At 38.8% G+C, this 23,534-nt stretch overlaps 2 protein-coding genes across 3 annotated transcripts in view; both read right to left on the bottom strand.

The window, feature by feature from the left end:
* SNX24 (sorting nexin 24) overlaps positions 1-4,968 on the bottom strand; it is an 88,628-nt gene extending 83,660 nt beyond the window's left edge. Inside the window, exon 1 of the mRNA XM_054281612.1 lies at positions 4,857-4,968. Within this exon, the coding sequence (XP_054137587.1) occupies positions 4,857-4,916 (60 nt within the window). The 5' untranslated portion in view covers positions 4,917-4,968. The remainder of the gene's footprint in view (positions 1-4,856) is intronic.
* A 7,013-nt stretch (positions 4,969-11,981) lies between these two features.
* SNX2 (sorting nexin 2) overlaps positions 11,982-23,534 on the bottom strand; it is a 29,601-nt gene continuing 18,048 nt past the window's right edge. Inside the window, exons 7-16 of one of the 2 annotated variants that reach the window (XM_054282742.1) lie at positions 21,979-22,057; positions 20,701-20,776; positions 19,339-19,452; positions 19,018-19,111; positions 17,060-17,265; positions 15,902-16,045; positions 15,401-15,412; positions 13,358-13,438; positions 13,179-13,250; positions 11,982-12,470 (exon numbers count right to left, since the gene is read on the bottom strand). In XM_054282742.1, the coding sequence (XP_054138717.1) occupies positions 12,420-12,470; positions 13,179-13,250; positions 13,358-13,438; positions 15,401-15,412; positions 15,902-16,045; positions 17,060-17,265; positions 19,018-19,111; positions 19,339-19,452; positions 20,701-20,776; positions 21,979-22,057 (929 nt within the window). In that variant the 3' untranslated portion in view covers positions 11,982-12,419. The remainder of the gene's footprint in view (positions 12,471-13,178; positions 13,251-13,357; positions 13,439-15,400; positions 15,413-15,901; positions 16,046-17,059; positions 17,266-19,017; positions 19,112-19,338; positions 19,453-20,700; positions 20,777-21,978; positions 22,058-23,534) is intronic. The other variant, XM_054282751.1, reaches the window with a different exon arrangement.

Below are 23,534 nucleotides of genomic sequence, written 5' to 3' on the forward strand. Positions count from 1 at the left end.
TGCAAGTTTACTCTGGGGTCTTTCCTTGGGTTTTTTTGTGTAGGGGATGAGGGAAAATGACTTTCAAGATTTTGTATCAGATGAACAGTGCTTTAGAAAAGCTGAGCTCCTGAAACAAACACTTTTGAAAGAACTGTGTTTCCCATTTATTTTAATGACAGAATCCAATCTCAAGCATTGTATAATTATATTTTTCTCTAATTTTTCTTTCTAATCTTTTATATCCCTAGTATTTTATTTCTCTGGTCAAGACCTCCCTTTCTATTTCATAATTGCACTGTAGTTTTCCCTTTGAAGCTAGACAGAAATTTCCACTTTCTGTGGCAAGTCATTTCCTCCCTCTCCACAGAACTGATGGATCTCTGGCCATTCCACTTTCCAAGTGATGCCTAGCTACATCAGAGAAAAAAGAAAATAATCTAAAACAACAGGCCTAAGCTGAAAACAAACCAATTGGTAATGAATTCCCATAAAGAAAAGGACAAATACCCCTTTTGTGTCCTATCTTTTCAGGAAGTAAGAACACACAGCAGCAGCCTGCATCCAGGGGAACTGGATTCGGTTCTGCTAAAGATAAAGAACTAGAAACACAGGGATGTCAGGGAAGTGTGCTAGGGTTGCAATGCAGAGCCACCATAGAGAGGAACAACTCTCCCTTCAGTCCCTCATTTCATGCAGGAGGTCATCACCATCACTGTTTCTAGCAAAGATGCCACGACAACCACCACCACTCTTCTCAGAAAACAACCCGTGGCTGCTGCTTGTCTGCAACGACCCCGGCAGTCACCGTGCGGAAGGCACCCTCTGAAACCCGCTGGCACGTGACTGGGCTGGTGGGCAGTCTGCAAGTCAGCAATCTTCCATCTGCTTCCATCATCCTTTTCTGCTATTCTCAATTGCATAAGCTCTGATAGTTCCTTGTTCCAGCTACTCCAGTCCAACAAAACATTTTAATTTTGAGCAAGTTAGCACTCGTGGGGAAAACAACAGCAAAAGGATCAACTGCGTAAAGTGGAACTTCTGTGATCACAGAATTATGTGATAGTTTGGGTAGGAAGGGACTTTTAAAGGTCATCTAATCCACTCTTTCTGCAATGAGCAGAGACATCTTCGTCTAGGTCAGGCTGCTGAGTCAGAGTCCCATCCAGACTGGTCTTAAATGTTTCCGGGGATGGGCCATTTGAAACCTCTCTGGGCAATCTGTGCAGGATTTCACTATGCTCACTGTAAAAACTGTGTTCCTTATGTCTAATCTGAATCTAGTCTCTTTTAGTTTAAAAGCACTTTCCTTTCCACTGAAAAGGCCTACTACTACAAAGCCTGTCCTCACCTTTCTTAAAAGCCCCGTTTATTGCAAAAATGGAGCACCAAAGTCCTCTCTTCTCCAGGTTGGACACACGAACTCGCTTAGCCTTTCCTCACAGAAAGAGGAAAGCAGAAATGCTCCATGCCTCTGATCCATTTTTTGTGGTCCTTTTCTGGACTGATTCCAACTCTTTCTTATGCTAGGGACCCCAGGGCTGGATGCAGCAGACCCCTTCCAGGTGGAGTCTCACCAGAGGAGAGCAGAGCAGAGGGGCAGAATCCCCTCCTCACCCTGCTGCCCACCCTGCTTTGGCTGCAGGACACGTTTGGCTTTGTGGGCTGTGAGTGCCCATGGCTGGGTCATGTCCAGCCCCTCACCCACCAGCACCCCAAGCCCTTCTGGGCACGGCTGCTCTTGTCCCTCCATCCCCCAGCCTGGAGTGATAACAGAGATTGTCCCAGTCCAGGTGCAGCACCTTGCACTTGGCCTTTCTGAATCTCATTAAGATCCCACAGGCACACTTCTGGAGCTTATGCAGGTCCCTCTGGATGGCATCCTGTCTTCAGTAGAGTAACCACACTATTCAGCTTGGCGTCATCTGCAAATTTGGTGAGGGTGCACTCGATCCTTTTGTCTGTGCCATTGATATTAAATAATACTGGTCCCAGTACAGACCCCTGAGGGCACCACTTGCCACTGACATCCTCTGGGACTCTGAGCCATTGGCCACCACCCTCTGGATGCGACCATCCAACACATTCTTGTCATCTAACAGCTCATGTGCAGAACCCACACCTGTCCAGTTTAGAGAGGAGGATGTTATGGGGGCCACGTCAAGGCCTTACTGAAGCCCAGGTAAATGACACCTGCAGCCTCTCCCTCAGGCACTGATGCAGCCACTCCATCCCAGAAGGGCACCAGGCGGGTTGGGCACGACTCACCCTTGGTGCAGCTGCCCTGGCTCCCTGTGCTCCATGTGCCTTAGCAGAGCTCCCAGGAGATCTGTCCCAGGATCTTCCCAGGCATGGATGGGACACTGACAGGCTGGTAGTTTGAAAGGTCCTTCTTTCTATGCCCTTTAAAGATGGGTACTCCTTTTTCCAGTCACCTCAGATTTCACATGACTTTTTAAATATCTAGGAGAGTGGCTTGGCAACTATATCAGCCAACTCCCTCAGGACTCTGGCATGCATCTCATCACCATCCTTAGTCTCAGGTATGTTCAGGTTCTTCGTGACCCTTATCATCTCTTACAACTTACTTCCCCATTCCCTGCCTTGCAGTCTATCCACTCAAGAACTGTGGGGAAAAGAGATCCACAAATGAAGACTGAAGCAAAAAAAGTTAAGCAGCTCAGCCTTTTCTTGTCTTTTGTTACCAGTTTGCCAGTAGTGTTCACAGGCAGTACACTTTCTTTGGCCTGTAAACCACACTTTTAAATGCTAATATTTTAAAGCTGCTGATGAAAACGAACATAAAGTGGATTACCTGTATAATTTCATAGCTAGTACAGAGCAACGGAAAGCTTTCATTAACCTCAGTTTTGCTGTAAGGAGGACATAAAGTATACCCCTTTGAATTTCTGCACTTGGAACAATACTTATGCAAATTATTTACATAATCACAAATTGACAATTAGACCAGCATAAGTTTTTCTCACGAATAGTCCTTTAAACCACAAAGGAAAGACACAACGTTATTATCAGGGCAGTTTTCCATATCCTCTCCTAAAGCATGCCCAACTCAGACAAACTTCAGCTATACTACCTCATACAGTTTCATGGTCAGCATAAAGTATGATCATGGCTCATATGGATGTAGAATAGAATCCCCTCACCTGAATAAAATGGCAAAATAATCACGCAGGAAAAACTACCAAAATCTACTAAACCACAGCAACTTTCAGATCCACGAGACTGACTCACCACCAGCAAATGACTCAAGAGGAAAAATGCTGTAACAATCAACAGTGTTGTCACAGAACATGCTTGCTCTCAGGATCCTTTTCTTGGAAGACTCCTAGAATCATATAGTTTCATTTCTTATTTATAGAAACTCACTAAATGCAAATACTAAAAATAAACATTACTATGAGAAATCCTATTTGTGTAATATGCACATCTTAGAAATCACTCTGTCATTTCGACTAACCTGCCCAACTAGGACGTGGTGGAATCAGTCTGCGCTATTGTAATTACACTCAATCACATTTCGTTCAAAATGTTTGAAAGCCAAGTCCCCAAAACCACACAGGTGTCTTGTAGAGAGTCACTTACATTTAAGTCCACCCAAGAGGCAAAAGTATTAACGCCGCTACACTCCCACATTGACACAACTAAAGTGCAAACACTTGCTAGTAGTGAAGACCAAATAATATGCAGCATAAGGAAGATGAACTTGCTTCAAGGAACTATGACTACCTATATGGATTAATCTTCTAGAAGTTCTACAGGATTCAGATTTTTTTTCTAAGCTACTAAATTAATTTATTTAATAGAGGAAGCAAGTTTTGAATATCCACTTTCAGATAAATACCTTGGGTTTTGGTCCACCTGTCTCCACCAAGCACCATGTGAATATGCTACTGTCCAACAGTTTTGTGAGGTGAAAAAACTACTGAGAACAAAAAGGACCTCTAAAACCTGTGCAAACTAATCTGCCTGTTCAAGGGGAGCCAGCTATACAGCCGGCTACCCAGGACAGTGTCCAGCCAAGTTTAGAGAACGTGCAAGGATGGAGACTTCACAGTCCTCTGGGCAACCTATGCCAGTGCTCAACCATTCTCATGATAACAAGCCAGTCTTGTCATATCTTTCAAGAGCTTTCCCTGTGTTCTGGTCTTTGCCCACTGCCCTCTCTCCTGTCACCGGGCACCAACACGAAGAGTCTGGCCCTCTCACTCTAGCCATTCAGGTCATCGGTACGTATTGAAGAGACATTGTTGCCCCTTTTCTTCTCGAGGATGAGCAGTCCCGGCTCTCTCAGCCTTTCCACATGCAAGAGATACTCCAGCCCCTTCACCTGGACCCCGCAGGGCGGAGCGGCGAGGGAGCAGCTGCCTCCCGGAGCGTCCTCGCCGCTCACGCCGCACCCGCCGCAGTCGCTGCTGCCGCCCCGCAGAACAGCGCCCGAGTGAGGCAGCAGGTGTCTGGCGGGCTGAGGCCATGCTCCCCGTGCCGAGAGGGGCAGAGCAGGGATAGGCTGCGCTGGGCAGGGCACGGCTCCCTCCGGGCCGGCCTGGACAAGGACGACATGGCTGGGGTGCACAGAGCAGGGCTGGGATGGCTCTGCAGGACACGGTTAGCAGGGCAATGCTGGAGAGAGCAGGGCGGGGCAAGGCTGGGCAGAGCTGGGGAGAAGGCTGGCGGGGCAGGACGGGCTGCGCTGGTCAGGGCACGGCTGGGCAGGGCAGGTCGGGGCCGGCCTGGGCACGGAGGGCAGGACGGCCCCGGCACACTGATGTCTGCCCAGCGCTGCAGCGCAGCCCCCGCTGGCTGCCGGCACTTGGCCTCCCCGAGGCGCGGGCGTGCTCCGCCCCGGCGCACCTCACCGTGTATCCCCGCTCCAGCTCGCTCGCCTCGTATCGGAAAGACGGGATGAACACCTCCATGCCAGCTCCCCTCAGCGCGGCGGCAGCCCGGCCGCCATCTGTGCGCCCGTCACGTGATCATGCACCACGTGACATGGGCGGGACGGGAGACGGGCTCGGCCCCGCACCCCGCGGCCCCTCGCGCTGCCAGGATGAGGCGGGAGGAGGTTCCTCTGAAGAAAACGTGCTTTGAAACAAACGGTGCTCCACAGCGTAGGCTTCTGGTTCAGCCGGAGCTGCAGCACTACTGCGGAGCACACAAAAAGCGGAGGGGAAAAAAATTAAATTCCGGAGGGCCGAATTTATCCGGTCCTAAATTCACACTGCAGCTCAAACCTGAATCACAGAATCATTAGGGTGGAAGGGACCTCTGGAGATCACCAAGAGCAACCCCATGCCAAGGCAGGGTCACCTACAGCAGGTGACACAGGAACACATCCAGATGGGTTTGGAGAGAGGAAGACTCAGGCCCCCCTGAGCAGCCCGTTCCAGGGCTCTGCCACCCTCAGCGCAAAGATCTTCCTCAGGCTGAGGTGGAATTTCTTGTGTTGTAGTTTATGTCTATTACTCCTCGTACTACCGCTAGGCACTACTGAAAAGAATCTGGCACCATCTTCTTGGCACCCGACTTTAGATTAATGAGATCCCCTCTCAGTCTTCTGCAGACCAAACAGGCCCAGTTCCCACAGTCTCTCCTCTCCAGATCCCTTATAATTTTTTGGCTTCCACCAGACCCTCTTCAGTAGTACCTTGTGGTACCAGTAGTACCTTTCTGGTACCAAGACTAGAATTGAACACAACACTCCACATGTGGAATCAATGGAGCTCCCTCCACCTGTGGGCCACACTCTTCCCAGCACACCCCAGGACGCCACGGGCACAGCCAGCTCATGGCCAGCTTGTCATCCACAAGGACTCCCAGGTATTTCTCCACAGAGCTGCTCTCTAGCAGGTCAGCCCCAGCCTGTGCTGGTACTTGGGGCTATTCCTGTATATGTTACTCCTGTGCATGACCCTACATTTGCTCTCACTGAACCTCATGCCACTTCTTGCCACTCAACGCTGCAGTCCACCAAGCCCGCTGAATGGCAGCACAGCCTTCTGCTATGACTAGGTCAGTCAATAAACAAATGCTGCACCTCTAGTAGCGCCTGTTGGGAACAGACATGAAATTAAGAGGGGAAAAAAAAGTGGCACTCAGGAAAGTTCCCTATGTTGTGTGTGTTCCCAAGAGGCCACCTCTGAACTTTGTTATTTAGCAAAGAAAACCATATAATTTCAGAGAACTGTAGGTGATTCCTCACCACTGGAGAAATTAAATAAGACTCCAGAATAGGCAGCTGTTTTGATGGCTTAAAGAATAATGGAGGCAGAAACAGAAGGTTTCTAAATGCACACCAAGTGCATTTAGGAGGCCAGGCTGTTGGCACAGGCAACTGCTTTGACTTCACACAAATTTGCCAATTCCAAGCTCCAAACCATTTGGAAGCAAAATGTCAACAAACTGCCACTGTATTAAACAGTGTATCTTAAAATTCACCTTGTGAGTCCGGAGAGTCTCAGGCACTACCTGAGACAACGTCACTGATCTTTTAGAGTAGCTACTGTGATAAATCCATGAGCATAGAGGGTTTGATCTTCACAAGTAGATCCAAGTACAAAAACATACCTCAAAAATAGTCAGAAAACAAATTTATCTGATGTCTGTGGCTTATGCTGTGAGCTTTTTGAAATTTATGTTGAAAACTAACTTGTTTCTTTCTAGATTAATAGCATGGGAGAGGGAGAGGGAGAGGGAGATTACTGTGGTAGAGAAACAGCAGGCCAAAGGCCTACAAACTGAATTCTGACTTGAGCCTACAGAAGCCATGAGAAAGCTGACAGCTCTTGAGAACAGAGTTCTGCAGCAGTGAAAAACAACTTGTTTTCCCTGAGAAAGAGCTCTAAGTCTGTGGCAAACAACCTGGTTCCCCTGAGAAAGAACTATAGTACTGTGATAAACACTACCCACCCATATAAACTGTTTTTACACCATTAGACAGAAAAATGAAAACTATCTCTCACAAAGAACTTTTCCTGTACACACCGGGAGTTTGAGTGACCAGTAAATACAGGGTAACAACTTGTTACTGACCAGTTGGGGATAGACGTGGGATGTTCTTTAAAAACTCTACTATAAGAGGCACACAAAATAAGCTGAGATCTGTCCTTGTCTTCTTTGCACCATAAAAGTGTGTCCTGCATCTTTATCGAGCGCCACAGCACCACATTACAGGCTCATTTTCCCTCCATATCTCTTTATTTTACTGAAAGGTAAATTTAATTATATCTTGCTCTAAGCAAAGAACTGTAACTTGAAGGATGCAATACAAAGTAGACATCATTTGACTTAAATCAAGAAGACTTAAGCAAACAAACACTATTTTACTTTGTTAAGCTAAAGTGAAGTAACAAACCAAAATTTTTTAATAATTACCTGAAATCAAAGCCAGATATTTCTCAAGCATCTGTTTCTGCACAACACTGCTCCTGGACCAGTGTCCTCAACTGCTGACAACCAGCAGGACAGTCCCAGCACTGCTCTGTGGTAGTAGTGACAAGAACATTGTTTCCAGCCTCTGTGTGCTCTCCATCATGTCCTTTTACTGAAAGGTGTGTATGAAATCCCATCCCCCCCCCAAAGCACCCTCTGATAAAGATATTACAATAGTCTCAAGGAAAGATTAGCCATATGATAATAGTATTATCACTCTAGTAAACGTGGGCATACTAGGTAAAAATTATCATGCTATCATTACTGTTACTTTCTGGTTAAGAATCCAGTCTTTAGACGTAGTTTGTGTTCTCCCACTAATAAAAACCAGAGGGATAAGTCTTAGGACACCACTTGTACCATAATGCATTTACGCTGAGAAGTTAGTAGAAGAATTTCATAGGAGCACTGTTTGTGGCTGTTTGCAACCTAATAAGCAGTAATTTCAAAAAGGTACTTTTCTCTTTAATATAACTTATTAACAAAGAAATGTTTTAGACATTAATCTGGTTTCAAATTCAATAGAATATAATGGAACTTTTGACTGTGCATCAGCCAAGAGGAACAAGGAAGACTACATGGTGAGCTGAATTCAAATACATCAATATGTTTTGGAATGTTAAATACTTAATTTACACAATATATCATCATTAGTTGGCTAATCTTTAAAGTTACATCCAAAGAAAGAAAAAGGATTTCTTCCCATGGCTGGCTGGCCAAGATTGTCTTTCTGTCTAACACACTGAAGATCAAAAATTTAAGAAACAGTAGTTCATAGAATGCTATCAAAGTGTGTTCAAAACCATCCAGGTCCTTAAAAGCTAACTGCACAGATATTACACTAATTCTTCCCACAAAACACAAAGCAAGGTGGAAATACTTCAAATGTAGCTTGACTTGAACTGGCATAACGTGCATTAAAATTATGTTAGTAATCCTAAACGTGAAACTGTAAAATGGTTGAACTCTACCGCTACCAGTGACATAGACTGTCTTCAAATTCATCTGTTGAGCAGACTCTCGAAAGTACTCTAGGAGGTGTTGGTCTTCAGTGCTGGGTGTTGTGGCACCTATCAATATCTTGGGTTTTATTCTTAAATTACCTTGATCCAGAATATAAAATTAATTCATAATATATTGTAACTCCAGCTGTAACTATTCCCTGTCATCAGATTCTACCTAACCGTCCATAATTACAGAAATTAGGAACCATCAATCTGCCCCTTTACTGGCCACTTCTGTGTTTATTTTATTTCCAAAAGAATCAGTATGCAATTCCTCATACAGGGAGGGGGAATTTAGCATCCATCATGTTAGAATGATTCACAGGAGAGAAAAAGGAAAAATTACAGGCAAATTTGAAAGATCACTTTCCACTAATTCTCATGATTCAAGGACTTTCTGAATGGCTAATCTCCAGAATAGAAGTAGGCAAAGAAACCCATACAAAAATTCTAATCTAAGTGATAAGTAAAATACACATCAAAGCAAGAGGCCAGATCAAAAAATAGTCCTTCATTAGATCACAATCTAAGTTTGTCAATTTTTCAATCGCTAAAAAACTAATTTTAAGTCAACTCACAAAATTCAACCACAGATAAATTGTTTACCTCTAGTCTTTTCTTGCTCTTCCATTTCCATTGCCTATTTATTTAATTTTAGCTTGCATATGAATATCCTAGGACAGGTCTGCCTAAACTGCTTTGTGTACTCTTCTTTCTTAATAAGAGAAAAAAAAATTGGATAATTTTATACCCCTCTCCTTTGTTAATCATTTCCTCACTGATCTGGGGTGGGGGAGGGGGAAGGGAAGGAATGACTTCACCTGTAAAGTCCAAAGATTACTAACAAGTTACAACCTGCAATTACTATCATTGATTCAACTATGGAAGACAAGAATTTTAAAAAAAGGAAGAATTGTCCTAGCAGGTAACAAGTAACATTCTGAACAACCTGAAAATTCAGCTTCTAACCAGTTAAAATATTGCCTTTTTCCCCCCACATTTGTAATAGACTCATATTTTGCCACAAATTAAGATTATTACATAGCCTGTTCTACTCTACTCTACCCCAATGGGGTTTTTTTTCTAATTTTTTTCCTTGAGACAATCATTTCACTGTACACATAATTTTAGTAGATTTGCCTGTTCTCTTAGATGTACAAGACCTACCAGCCAGCAGCTCATCTCCACAGTTTGAAAGAAACTGACATATTTGGGGCATGAACTCCACAGAAGCTGAAACAAACTCCCATATGAGGCTTTCAGAGAGAAATAACCTAGGAGAGGTAGAAGAAAGAATAATTGATAGGAAGCAGAATATTCTGTTTTAAAAGGGATAGTGATGAAAGAATTACAGGCTTACTGTGCACTGAACATCAGCTTAAGAAAGAAATAACAATGTCTTCAATTTGAGTCATTTTATGTTATTTACACTTAATTTAAAAAGGATGATGGATATGATGAGTAGAAGAATTTGTTGCAAATATCTGCATTCTATTTTAACCTAAAAGGTAAACTAGAATTCAGTAGCACCTTTTCTTTCATAGAGTATTCCAAATGCAGTTCATCATTTTGCAAACATTTACTTTTTGCTTATGCTAGTGATTCTTCAGCTGTACATTGGCTTGTAGTTTTAATGAAATGCACACCTAAATGTAGCACAATAGCTAGTAGTGAGGTCCACAGAGGAAAGAGTTCAGTAATACCTCCATTCACTTGGGTTGAGAAATTTTTCTGCTAATATGGATGATAATGACATGAGGGAAGACGGTAACCAGATCTCCAATCTTCACAACGCAGGGGAAGAAAAACAAAATAAATTTCCATATCACAGGATATTTTGAGTTGAAAGAGACCCACAAAGATCGTGAAGTCCAACTCTTAAATGAATCACCCATCTGGAACTTGAACCCAGAGCCTTGGCATTATCAGCCAATTGAGCCAATCTCAGGATCATTAATGGCTTCTTGAAACAGCAAGAGTTTTATGCTAGCCAAATGTAACAGCTGATCTGGATATTCTCCTCAAGCTAACCTTGTGATGGAAAAAAACCCCTAGAATCTTTTGTATTAGCAACCAACCCTGTGTGACAGTGAACTCCAGATATGCCATTATCCTTTTGTTCCCCAAAAAGCTTCTGGTTTTGAGAAAAACTTGCACAACTCATTCTTGTTTTCAGTTAACTTGTATGGACAGCCACACTAATCCTTGCTAGCAGACTTTCTTATTCTCTTGTCACAAGAGAAGAAAAGTGACCAATCATTCACATGAATTCTGACCCTGATGGAAGCAAAAAGAGATCAAGAGCTAAGAAAGCTGGGCACTTAGAGAAAAAAGAAAAAAATAAAGAAAAAAGAAAAGAAAATCATGAAAGGATATGTTCACCTATTTTGACCTTACCATGTCCAAACTGAGTCTTTTAGTTGTGGAAATATCAATTTCAGTGTAAGCAGTACATATTGTGAGCAGTAAGTTTAATACTGAGCTGTTGGTCAATTTTAATAAGCAGCAAGTAAGCCAGCATTAAGTACATTGTAACACTTTACAGAGTCTTATGCCTAGATCAGTTTCTTCGTCATAGATCTGCATACTTGAGCTCTTCAAAAGGCAGTTTTACGATCAATGACGGAACAAACACTGATGCATAAGGTATTATTCACTTAAGGCTTTGGCATTTAACCATTTAAAAAGAAGCTTAATTTAGGCTTGATAAATTTTGGTGAGGGTTTTTCTGTTCTAGTTCCCTTGAAAACTCCTCGAAATACTGAGTTAAGAGAGGTAAGTAGAGAAACAATAGCAAATACTAATCAAGTTTACACTTAACTTTATTGTAAAAATAGAATATGACCGTCGAGTCGAATCGAGGTTTCCATTCTGTTCAGAAATGGTATTATGTGCTCTTTTATATTTGACCCCAAACAATACAAATTCATGTGTTCATCCTGCAGTCTTATGATTAGCTGAAAGTAACTGCTTCTCATGCTTTTTTATGTGAGTATATTTGCCTAAAATTTGTTAACATTAAAACTAATATATCAACAAGCTCAGTATGTCATTAAAATGACAGGACATTACATCTTACATTAATATTGTGTATTTCAGAAAAATGTTTATGTGCTCTGATTTTATGCAAAAGGTATAACCAGTCCCTTCAAATATATTTTCTACTGAAGAAAATCCAAACAGAATACTAGCTCTTACAACTATCAAACACTCAGCTAAATTACCCACTTTTTTCCCTCAACTATTACCAGAATTTCTGCAGAAGAAGATTTCAGTTTACGTGTCTGTGGCCCAAGCATGTCTTTTGACCTTCTGAATACTAACACAGTAGAATTTGCCAAGGCAGTGATAACTTCAAGTGAAAAGAACATCGAAGAGATTTAGAATTAAAAACCAGAACAGTTTACCACGGGTAATTGTTTGTGCATCTTTAATACTTTCTCCATCACTCTTTGCAAAATGCTGGGTTTTTGCTGGATACATCTTAATTTGCTCTAGACAGTACTCCTAAGAACACCACCAAGTATCAACAGACACAAGCACACAGTGTTTAACATTTCACAAGGTACATCCCTTTATTATTGTAATCACAAAAACATGATTTTGTACAGGAATGTTTAAGTGAACATTAATCAATGCAATTAAATTTGTTTCATAAAGATCAGGTAAACACACTACAGAACATTGTGTTGTAGAGAACAAAAATATCAGCTTTCTGGCCTTGCAGTGCACATTTTAGTGCAAGGATTAAGACACAATAGTGTTCAATTCAGCAATGTATTGCAGAACATCATGCCACAGTCCACTTCAAAGAGGGTCAGGACATGCAGCTTGTTAATAAAATGCTGTGGTATATAAAAAAAGCCACATGTTAATTCATAAAATATATAGCGGTTTATTTAGATGATTTAAAGTGATTTCACTGTGGAATTTAGTTTTATCCAGGACAAACATCCAGAGTGTCTTCTCATTTGGAATATTCTTCTTTTAGGCAATGGCTTTGGCTTCAGGTAGGAATGCCTCCCAGTATTTTATTAGCTTGAAGAGAAGGGAAAATCACTCATTAGGTACTAAATGTTGAAAATCACAATGCATACCTACCTCCTCTTGCAGTAAACTTGCCTCCACGAGACAAAGTTAGAATGTAGGTACTTATTCATTAATATTTTTACATTGTGCAAGAAAAAACACAAGTATTAGGCACAGAAATCTCCTCATAACTATGGGTATGTTGCCACATGTTGAACACAATGTTATAGAATAAAATGCTACAGATTTTTTTGAAAGATCAGCCACTTCTTCTTACCACTTAAGACACTGTTTTTCAGTTTTTTTAAATTAAACAAAGCTGGAGGGTTCTATTCCTGCCATGAGCAGAAAAAAAGAGCCTGGACTTTTTCTAGTAACAAGACCCACTTCTCAGACACTGAAAACTGTTTTAATACTTTTCAATATTCAATATTTAATACTTTCCAATATTCAATATCCAATAATATCTTATATTTTTAAAAAATAGCAATAAACATTTAAGAATCCAAGTCTCTTCAGTAAGTGTAAGTACATATTTTGCTTCACGGAATTACAGTTCTGCATGGGTTGGGAAAATGCAATCATTCACCAATACAGCACAGACTAGTAGCTCTTAATGTTTTAGAAACAGCTGAGCTTAAAGCCCATATTTTTCTAAATAAAATAATACAGCATGTATTATTTATTAACTTGTACAAAGCTTAAAATTAATCTTACCTGCTGTTGTGTTTGCACTAACGACTCTAAGTACTCGATAATAACAGTTTTAAAGTCTTTCACTCGTTCCTTCTGTTAATAAATAAATTATGGTGTATTAACTTCTTAACAAATTTTACTTATATTGTTAATATTATGTACAGTAGAACTGTCATTTACTTGGAAAAAATTATACATGCCTCAAATCTTCCCACTTCCTTGCGAATGGTTTTGGAGATCTGTTCAAAATCTTTTTCCCCTTGCTGAACTTTTGTCTCCCACTGGCAAAGGAAAGACATACAGAGGTAAGATTTTGTGTTGTCCATTCAGTCTACCTGTAATTTTTTTAGCACACTGATAGTCACTTAAGAGCTAAAAGGACCTATTTGATTGTTTTGGCCTATTTAAAAGAAAATCTTACAGTAACAATTTTAGCTTTGTGTTTTAGGATATCATCAGATCAGTATCAAAGTACAACAAAGGTATCTTTAAGCCAATGCTATCTGTAGATAAAATGTAAAAATATCTTAGTACAACTATTAAGAACATTTAACAACATTTAAAAAATATTCTTTAGAAAACAAAATGGATCTGAAAGGCTTTACTTACTATTCCCTTTATAAACTTCATACAAAGGAACCTAAACCTGTCCAATCAAGCTTGGAAGAGTCTCAAGTTAGTTCCCCATACTTTCCTAATTCCAGAAGAGATGAGTAAACCTTCATCTCTGCCTCTGGTCAAGTATTTGATTATTGCTATCATATTTCTGTTGCAAATGACAAGGCTCTGAGGATGTGCTTATCTGCTTTACAAAGCACAAGCCTTCTTTTTCAGTGGCAACTGTTTTCACAGAAAGCTGGACTAGAAACATTACTGCAGGTAAGAAGATCACTAGAGGAAAATTCAGAAGAAGAGATGTTTGTTATGGGTTTATGCCATATTGGGAACATTGCATTCCTGTAACAATATATGACACCAGATTGTTTCTCCTGGTTTCTGTGAAAAGAACCCAGCTAGACAAGAAGGATCATCAGCATCTATGTGGCCCTGTAACTGCTTTTACACATCTATTTGCCTTGTTAAATCGGTTGCGTAGATAAACGGAGAGCCCCACGGCAGGCGAGCAGTTCTTTGAAATGCAACTGTATCTGTTCATCTCAACATATTAACTGAGAACGAATACATTGAGTAACATTCATAGTCATCAGAAAAAAGTAGCACGGAAGCAACATGCTTCAATGTAGCATCTGGCTGTTAGCAATCCAGTGGTGCTGCTTAAACATCTCCATATTTATATTTTTAGTATATATTTATTCACAGTTCCCTGACTGCCCTTTTAGATATACATTATGAAGCTTTTTAGTAAGTCATAATAGTATCTTCTTGGAAGATCAGCCTGAACAGTTAGCTAGTAACTAAATAGTATAAAACACAGTTGAGGATTGCCCATACTTTCCTACCACTTCAAACAGATGTGCCTGAGATTTCTGTGAAAGCTTCCATAGGCCTAATGAATTCTACATTTCAGTTTCATCATGCCCAGGTCCTATGTGAATTTTTATTGGGTAACAGTTTGCCATTTTATAGTATCTGACAATGAGAAATTTCTCATTCAATAAGGTATCTCTAGGACCACCCATTGTCATTTTACCCACAAAAACCAACTGAGTCATGGATGATGCTCAAGCTGCTTAGGCTTCCACTTCACAATTCTTCTGCCAGAGGGTCCAGTATTACAGAATTCAGCAATTCTCAACACATTTCAGTTCCAGTGAGATTTTCAACTGGCACACTCGAACTGTGGATTTACTAAAAATGTTCTCTAGTTATCCAATAATGCAGGAAAAAGAATTCCTTGAGAAGAAAGTAATTGCTTTAATATCGGGACTGGGAAACAACCACTATTTCCCACTGCTACCAGTAATCAGGAAATTTACTGTGCATCAGTAGAGGCAATCAACAAGAATGTGGTCACACAAGAGTAATTGTAGGTTTTCTCAGTAAACAAAGGACTTCTTTAAGGAAAAGAAAATCAAGTTAATGAGTAATTTAAATACTGTATGTGAAATATATCAAAGGGCAAAAAGAACAAAGGAGCATGTGGTTAGTGACCAATGACGAAGCCAAACAAAGCAACTGTGTAAAAGAGCTTGAAATCTGCAATAACATTCTTCCATTATTTAATGGGAGAGCACTAGAGCATACTCAGAATGCATTAGTGTTAAATAATTAAGTTGTCCTACCTCTTCAATTTCCTTAGTGAAGCATGATAGAAAAAGTGTATAAATTATGACACTTCAACATGTTAGATTTATTTTTACTGAAATTACACCATATATACATGCACATATATATGGGTAGAAAAGCTGCATATTTAAGCAAAACATAGGAATAGCTCTCTATTAGCTGTCTTTGCTGGATTTACCCAGTCAGCTTAGAAACCAAGAAATGCTCCTCTGCCTATCCAAGTGAGCTGTTAGCAGTTAAAAGCATCAACTTGTCCATGTTCCCTCCCTCCCATCTCCCAGACTGTAGAGACAGTATTAACTGTCTTACAGATCTTATAATGAGTAAAAATTGCACACATTTAGTGTTTTAAGTAAATTATTTTAAAAAATTTCAGTAAATATGGGAAACAGCAAGTAAGTGATTTGTAAACAAAAATGGCATAAAGCAGCATTAATGCAGAATGAATGAGCTGATGCAGAAAGTCTGACCTCCAAAATAATGTTTGATAACATTACCTCTTTTATCTCATCTTTAGCTTGCTGTAATTTATCAGGTTTGTTGGCTAGTTGGAGCTTTGCTTCAGCTTCACGTTTTTTTTGTAAAGTGACCTGAGCATCTTGCCACTTCTGCCAGCATTTCATTCGATGGTCAAACACACCCTGTGAGAATAGACAAACTTCTTGAACAACTGGAATTGTTAGGCCTATCTAAATTCTCAGTAGGAAAAAAATAATTCTAGCATAAAGCTGAAACAAGTAGTATACTCAAAGAAACCTTAGCCTGTCTACCATGTACTGCATTTCACTTGACATCATGCTTGCACAGTTCAATACCTTCTACAAATGACAGGCTGTTTAAGAACCTTTTTCAGAGCAGACACTTCAGTGCTCCAAATCATTTTATGTCCCTCATTTTATCAAACCACTACCAAAACAACCACTATAAAGTGCTCTATCATGCAAACAATTCTCTAACTGCAGATACTAGCAAACTGTTCATGCATATGTATTACATGCATTTTCAGCAACACGTTTATGTTAGCACAGACTAAGGCAGCAGAAGCGAAGTACGCATGTAAAAAAAAAAAAAAGAAAAACAAAGTCAAAAGAAAAACATGTATTTCCAACAACCTGACAAGTTCAAAGGTATTTCTGGAAGGAATTCACAGATACCTGTTCTCATGTCTAAACATAATCATGCTGTGCAGCATAGCTTACACTTAAATTGAATATTTTTTTAAATGAAATGTAGATCCACAAATTGAGTTTTTTTCTCATTTAAAGACATTACTGGCTATCTGTTAAATACAGAATACCAAATTATGTTCTTCTGTATTTATGTATGCTTACTGTAACAGTAAGTAATCTGAAATAAACAGGTGCTGTACGCTTAGACACAGTACAGTACAGTATCCCCAAATACTGTACAAAATCAGTACTGCTTAAAGTAGATTTCCATTTTTTCTGGATCTAACCACTTCATTCACATCTTTGATCACAGCCATTTTTATCACTGGAATAACTCATGAATGCTTTCACTTTACCCCACTAGAACATCAGGCAAAAACTTAAGTGTGTTACATGAGCAAATGCACACATTCATTTACCCTAAAACTATATGCCAAGGAATATGACTTTAAATGCTAAATCAGTATTTTTCCTAGTAGTACTCACTTTTACTGCAGCAATCAGACGAATGTAATCACCAAGCAGTTCTGAGAACACATAGAAATCAGCAAAAGCTTGTTCTTGATGCAACTGATCTATCTTTTCCTCAACCTCTGCAAGCTGAGACAAAGCTCTAGACAGAGCAGTGTGGTCCTCCGAGTTACCTAACATGGCAGCACTTTTAGCAAAGGCAGCGGTGTTGGCTGAAAGCTCTGAAACACAGGAGTAATGTTCAGCATGATTTAGTTAATTTATTATATTACTCTGCAGCATATATCAGTGGAGCAGAGGTTTACTTGACCAACTGAAATTAAGGTGAAGATCACAGTAAGATACACAAGGACATCACAATGAAACCACAATTAGGAGAACAACTCCTGTGCAAAAAAACTCTCAATCAGTAAATGCTTTGCCAAGTCTGTTAATGTCACGCTTACTCTGTTCAGCAAAAGATATGAAAAAAGTCACTTCAGTATTATCCAATTGTCTACTTCAGAGAAAATGCAAACTGACAAAACAAAAGCTAAGTCACCCACAGAGCAAATTTTCAGAACAATTTTAACAGGTTTACAGCACAAATTTTCCATTTAGTTCAGCACAGAAACAAAACCAACCCTTTCACAAAATCACCACTCCCATGAGTGGAATTTACTTCTGTTGGGCTGTTTATTGACTTTAAGTAACTTTTACATGTGCATACTGTAATGTATTGTCACATTCTGATATGCCTTAAAATAAAAAACAACCAAAGCTCACATACTATCAGCATCTGTGGAAGTGAAGTTTTGGGCTTATTTATTAACAAATACTGGTGCAATTGTCTCAAATCCCATGTAAGTAATCCTGTACAAAGTTTAGTTCCATGAAAGACCTTTGAACAAATGTTTGGTCCAAATTACTTCAGGTTAGTTTGCAATTTTGCTGCTCCTACAGAACCATCAGAACACCAGAAGTGATTGCAGAAGGAAGCTGTCTTCAGATATTTAAAACCTTTACAATTTGGACACAACTCTTAGAAAAAACACAATGATCCAACACTTCTCCAAATCTATAAGGTGTCAAATCAACCGTAAATAAAGATTTCCATTTTCCATTACTTCTTAAATACTCCTTAGCCTTGAAGATAGGTGGCTAAAGATATTCTTACTGCAGAGAGCAATTCTTGATTAGAATTATGAGAAAGCAACTTATGACATTTTCTAATATTTTGGAAGTATTCAAAGGTAACATCATATTTTAACATACTAAAATATTATCAGAAAGCACACTTAGGGTCTTCTTGAGCTACAGATTCATAATTGTGGTTTGTTTAGGGTTTTTTCTCGTTTGGTTTGGTTTTTATTATGTTTGGGTTTTTTTAATAACCTGATAGAAATCCATCTCTGTCAAAGAGCAGCACAGGTTATTGCAACATAAGCTTACACGTTTTGCTTCTATCTAAAATAAGCAAACAAAAAGCTGATATTCTGTGACTACTTATCTTCCCAGAAAAAGTCTACCTTAACAGTAGCTTGAGGGTATATCATTATGCAGACTAAATCAAGAATAAGATATTCCTGTGTAAGCACTTAAACTCAGTTAACAGAGCAATACTGAACCAAAAGATGTTTAAATGGATTTATGCAGCCACTTTTTGTTCAGAAAGAAATTACTCTTGCCATGAGACCTAAAGATAAATTTATGGATGTCTACTGTAGTAGAATCATTTGCTAGGTCTGATAATGACACTGCAAGGGAAAAAAATATGCTAGATCATTAGAGTGACTCTAGGAATGACAGATACCCTAGTTAAATTTAAAATTAAAGGCAGGTATACAAAAATACTAGAGCAGTTTAAAATAGAAGATACAAGTAGAAAATTTTTGTACTAAAATACATTGTGTAACTATTTTAGTTAAGAGTTCTGACATGCTGAGCTCTTGTTTCATCACCATTTCCTAAGGTTCATGTAACAGTAAAGTTACCTTTTCTGTGGCAGACTAATGCTTCAACACTGGCATGAAGCTTCCTAAGTTGCTGATCCAGATTCTCAAATTGCTGCTGTTTTTCTTCAAACCACTGACAAAAGATGAAAGAGTCAAGCATTACAAATTAGATTACCAAAAATATTTCTGGTTCTAAAGAAGCAAATTATCCAGGTACTTCCAGGGTGGTCAACTGATACAGCTAAGAATTCAAGCCAATAAGGAAATTAATAACCCATTTTCTACTTCTACAGCTTTAAAATGCAATTGTTGAGGCTCATTAATTCATCTCATTATTCAAGCTGAAAAATCAGCTCTTACTGCATCCGATTCATTCATCTTGATTGTCATTTTGTTGACAGCGTCGGCAGCCTTGTTCACCATTCTCAATATTCCTGCTCCACTCAGAGCCTGGGTGTTAACTGCTCTCGGCAGCTGGAATTGAATGACAAATAAGGGCAAAGAGACTGGTTAAAAGGATGGAGGTTTAACTGGGCACAGGGGGGAAAGAAAAGGATATAGTGTTTTCTTTAGTCCTATGTGTTTCAATATAGTGGAATCTAATTTCTCAAATTTACTACTTCTACATTCTCAAGAGGAAAACTTAAAAATATAGACTATTTACTTTTCTTCTGCATCTTTACATTTAAATGGAACAAACAAACCACTTGTCCAAAGCTGTTATGAACTAGCCAAATGTCCTAAATGGCCACCTATATGCTACAATAAACAAACTGCCACTACAGGAACAGAAAAGCCTAGATTTATAACAAATTAGACAAAGGAAATTCTGTTACACATTTAATTGTAATGCAGCACATGCACTGCATGCTGATAATAAAAGGTTGATGACTTTTTGCTTTTCAATATAAGGCTATAAACGTACCTCAAATATGTTATCTTCTTTGGTACTGAGACACACTCGGAGTTAAATTAACAAACTTTAAATTTAATTGATATTATTATTCAGGCTAGATTGTATATGCTATACAAGGTGGCCCCTATGTCAGACCATTTACCCTTCATGTGATGTTTTGTCTGTCAGCAGCATTGACAAACCCACTGTAAGTTATCTATTGATGCTTTTGTCAGTAGGGAGGCCTCTGTGACTTATTAATATAACTAAGATACTGACATTAGCCAAAACACAGTTCAGTATTAGAGTGAAAACACTATGCACATTTATAAAGATATACATTGTATCTTTAACAATGTATTTAATATTGTGAAAGGTACCAGATTAATAGTACAGGCAACTGAAATCCTTATTTACAAAAATACCTAGCCTGGTAAGCAGCACTGCCAGCATTTTCACATTATCCTACCAATATAGCTCAAGCTGAATTCCTAGATGTGAGAGAGCTGCTTCCAAGCCAGCTTGGAAGTTTAATTTTGGATCTTACTTAAAAAGCATCACAACTGATAAGACTGACTCATTTGACAAGTCACTATACAGCAAATCGCATTTTGTCACTAGCACTGTAAGTTTTACAAGAGCCTGAGGCACACCATTACCTTAGTAGCCTCTGCCATTCTAGCCATGAAGGGTTTGGTCCAATTTGATTTCATATTAATTTAGAGGATTAGGTCTCAATATAAAGTGAATATATTACTTGGTAGGATACCATATCTAGAAATAAATAAGAGAAGTTAAAGGAACTTTATATTAAAGTTCTAAAATACCTCAGAACTTTCCAAGAATTGTCTCAAATCTGGATCCTGTAGCAACGTTGGGTGCTTTACTGTACGTTGTAGATACCTATGATTTTAAAAATTAAAATATCAGGTAGCAGAACAGATCTAATGTGCCTGACTGAATCTAATAGAGTGCCGTGCACTCCACACCACAATGTAACATACTAAAGGTTGGGTAGTGTTTCACAACACAGTTTGTTTAAACCAGAAACTCTTTAAGGTGGGGCCTGCCATATCTATGTTGCACAGTGGGAAAAAAATATGCTTCTTATTTTAAACAGCTGAGTGAGGACTCCTTTATAAACCTGCTTATTCCAGAAAAAAAAGAACTTGTTTAAACATTTTTGTGCACTGCAGTGGACAGTCTTTTTGTTACAGGTAATTCTGGCTGATTTATTTTAGAATTATAGGGAATATTGGACAAGTTAGTTGATTCTAGTCTACATATAAACTATCTATGTGCTGGATAGACAAGAGTCTTCAATCCATTTAGTTCTCATACATGCACAAATACAATTCAATGTAACTCATTCCTTTTTTTCTTCTGCACATCTGCTTAGACCTCAAGTGTAATTTTTTATCCACCCTCCACTAGGTATGTTTACCACATCCTTATCTGGTTTTTTTCCTGAAGAAGGTAAGGATTGCAGTTAAACTATTTTACACATTAGATTGCTCAACTTTTTTCCCTTGTTCCATACTCTGTATGAAGTACAAGTTAAGGTTAAGGTGGCAGTATACCAGGGACAGGACCCCTTCCTGACAAAGATACTTTGACAGTATCAGCTATATATCAGTGCTGGGTGACAGAGATCCAGTATCTCTTATGCCAAAATTCAGCAAGTCACATCAATGTCATCAATGCACATCATCAGAAGCCCATTTTACTTTCAAGTGATTGAAGGCCTCTTCACCTGCCTTCCTGCCCAACAGCTGATTTGCTATGGAATAAATATATTACTCTAAGTGTCTTAATTCTTTCAACCCAAAATGTCTATATAAGATTGTAATGGTAGTTTTATTTATGAACCTCTGCCATCTTAATTTTAAGCCTGAAACAAGTCAGCTATAATCTTTTTTATGAATAGAGCTACTCTTCCTGTTATTAATGGGAATTAGTCAATTTCTACTCAAAAATCTGACAGTTCTATATAACCGCCAGGATTCATTAAAGTACAGATCACCAGTGTTGCAATTACAGAACGCATGTAGTATACTGCAAGTAATTCTGAGCCTAAATAAATTTTAGTTAGACACACACATTACCTTTCTAGAGCTGCTCTTCTTTTCTCCACAAATTCAGTAGATGAAGAATCTTCTTTGCCTACTTTAACCTTGGTCATGCCTTGAAGGAAACAGCATCATATTGATTTTATTTTATCACAGATAAATCATTAACATAACTGATGTGATTAGAATATAAGGCTCACCTAGCTTTACACATTTAAATCAAATTACAGTGAAAAACACTACATAGTGTGTTGATTAAAAAAATGAACTGCAAGGTGCATGGTTTTGTGAAAATAGCTCTGTGAAATACTCAATTTCCTGTGACATATTAATTGCGACTAATAGTTAAGTAAAACTAGGTTAACTTGCATTTATGAAAACAATGTAAATGCTGCTCAGAGTGTTACTGGCAACTCACATCCAGAAAAAGAAAACAGTTAGCCATATAAAGCAGAATACAAAAATGTTCTCAGATTATAAACCTATTCACTGGTAAGCTTAGTACCATTATTTTCCTTCTACTATTTTTTCTTTTAAGTTCTAAAACTAATAGTTTTTTAATTAACTAATGCAAACTAACAAATTCTGAAAATTCTGAACTGAATTGCAAGGAGAACAGAATCAGCAGAATAAAATGTATGTAGCCTTACAGTGCTTTCTCTGATCAAGACAAGAGTGGCAACTAGTTATTGATGTGTCATGCCATAGGAAATAAATTCAACCTCAGCAACAGAAGAACTAAAACAGTCAGACTGAACTCACTATTTGTCATGCTAAAGATCTAAACTTGGAGTTTAGCAACCTGAGTCCAATCAAAAACCAGGAAACACAGGACATCAATAATTATTATTTTCTGAAAAACAAGGTATTTTATTATACAAATAATAAAAGGTATTTTAAGAAAAGGTATTGTATTATACAACCAAGATGTCTGTTTTGTAGGTCTACTATTTTTCTTATCTGTTACTTTTGTGTCTCTTTAGCTAAAAGTTTTGAGATTCTGATGATATACTCACTGTCAACAGTTCCCTAAGTTTCTCACCCAATCTCCCTTCTGGATACAAAAGTTTCACACAGTAACCCCTGGAGGAGATAAGCCGTAAAGCCTTACAGGAACAAGACAACTCTTAACCTCTCAGCCTTAGTTTTTCCCTCCTCTGCAACACGATGAAAATAAATCTGATAAAGATTTTTTGCAAAAATTATTCTACACAGCATAATGTAATTAAATCCATACATTTGTCAGTAAAATTGAGTATGTCTTCAAATAGAAGTGATTTAAATATTCAAGGGAAGTTGAGGTAATTCACATGTCTCACCTTTTTACATTACAGTATTACTATACAATAATATTTTACTGCAGAAAGAAGGAAATTCTGTGGCTTAATAAAAAAGAGCCTTCATAGATGAACTTTGAACAGAAGTTCCTAGGGAGAAACTGAATACACAAACAAATGACACAAATGAGGAATTCCTACCCTGTAAAAATGTCAGTTATTTCTAAATGTCTTGCCACATTTCTTTCTCTACTAATATAAGCCTATTTAAACACCAGTGCAAAGACTGTTTCTGTAGACCAAGCACTCTTCCTT

This window comes from Melozone crissalis, unplaced genomic scaffold (genome assembly GCF_028551555.1).
Source record: "Melozone crissalis strain CALT ecotype California unplaced genomic scaffold, PUWL_Pcris_2 ptg000005l_1, whole genome shotgun sequence".
In the NCBI taxonomy this organism is placed as follows: Eukaryota; Metazoa; Chordata; class Aves; order Passeriformes; family Passerellidae; genus Melozone; species Melozone crissalis.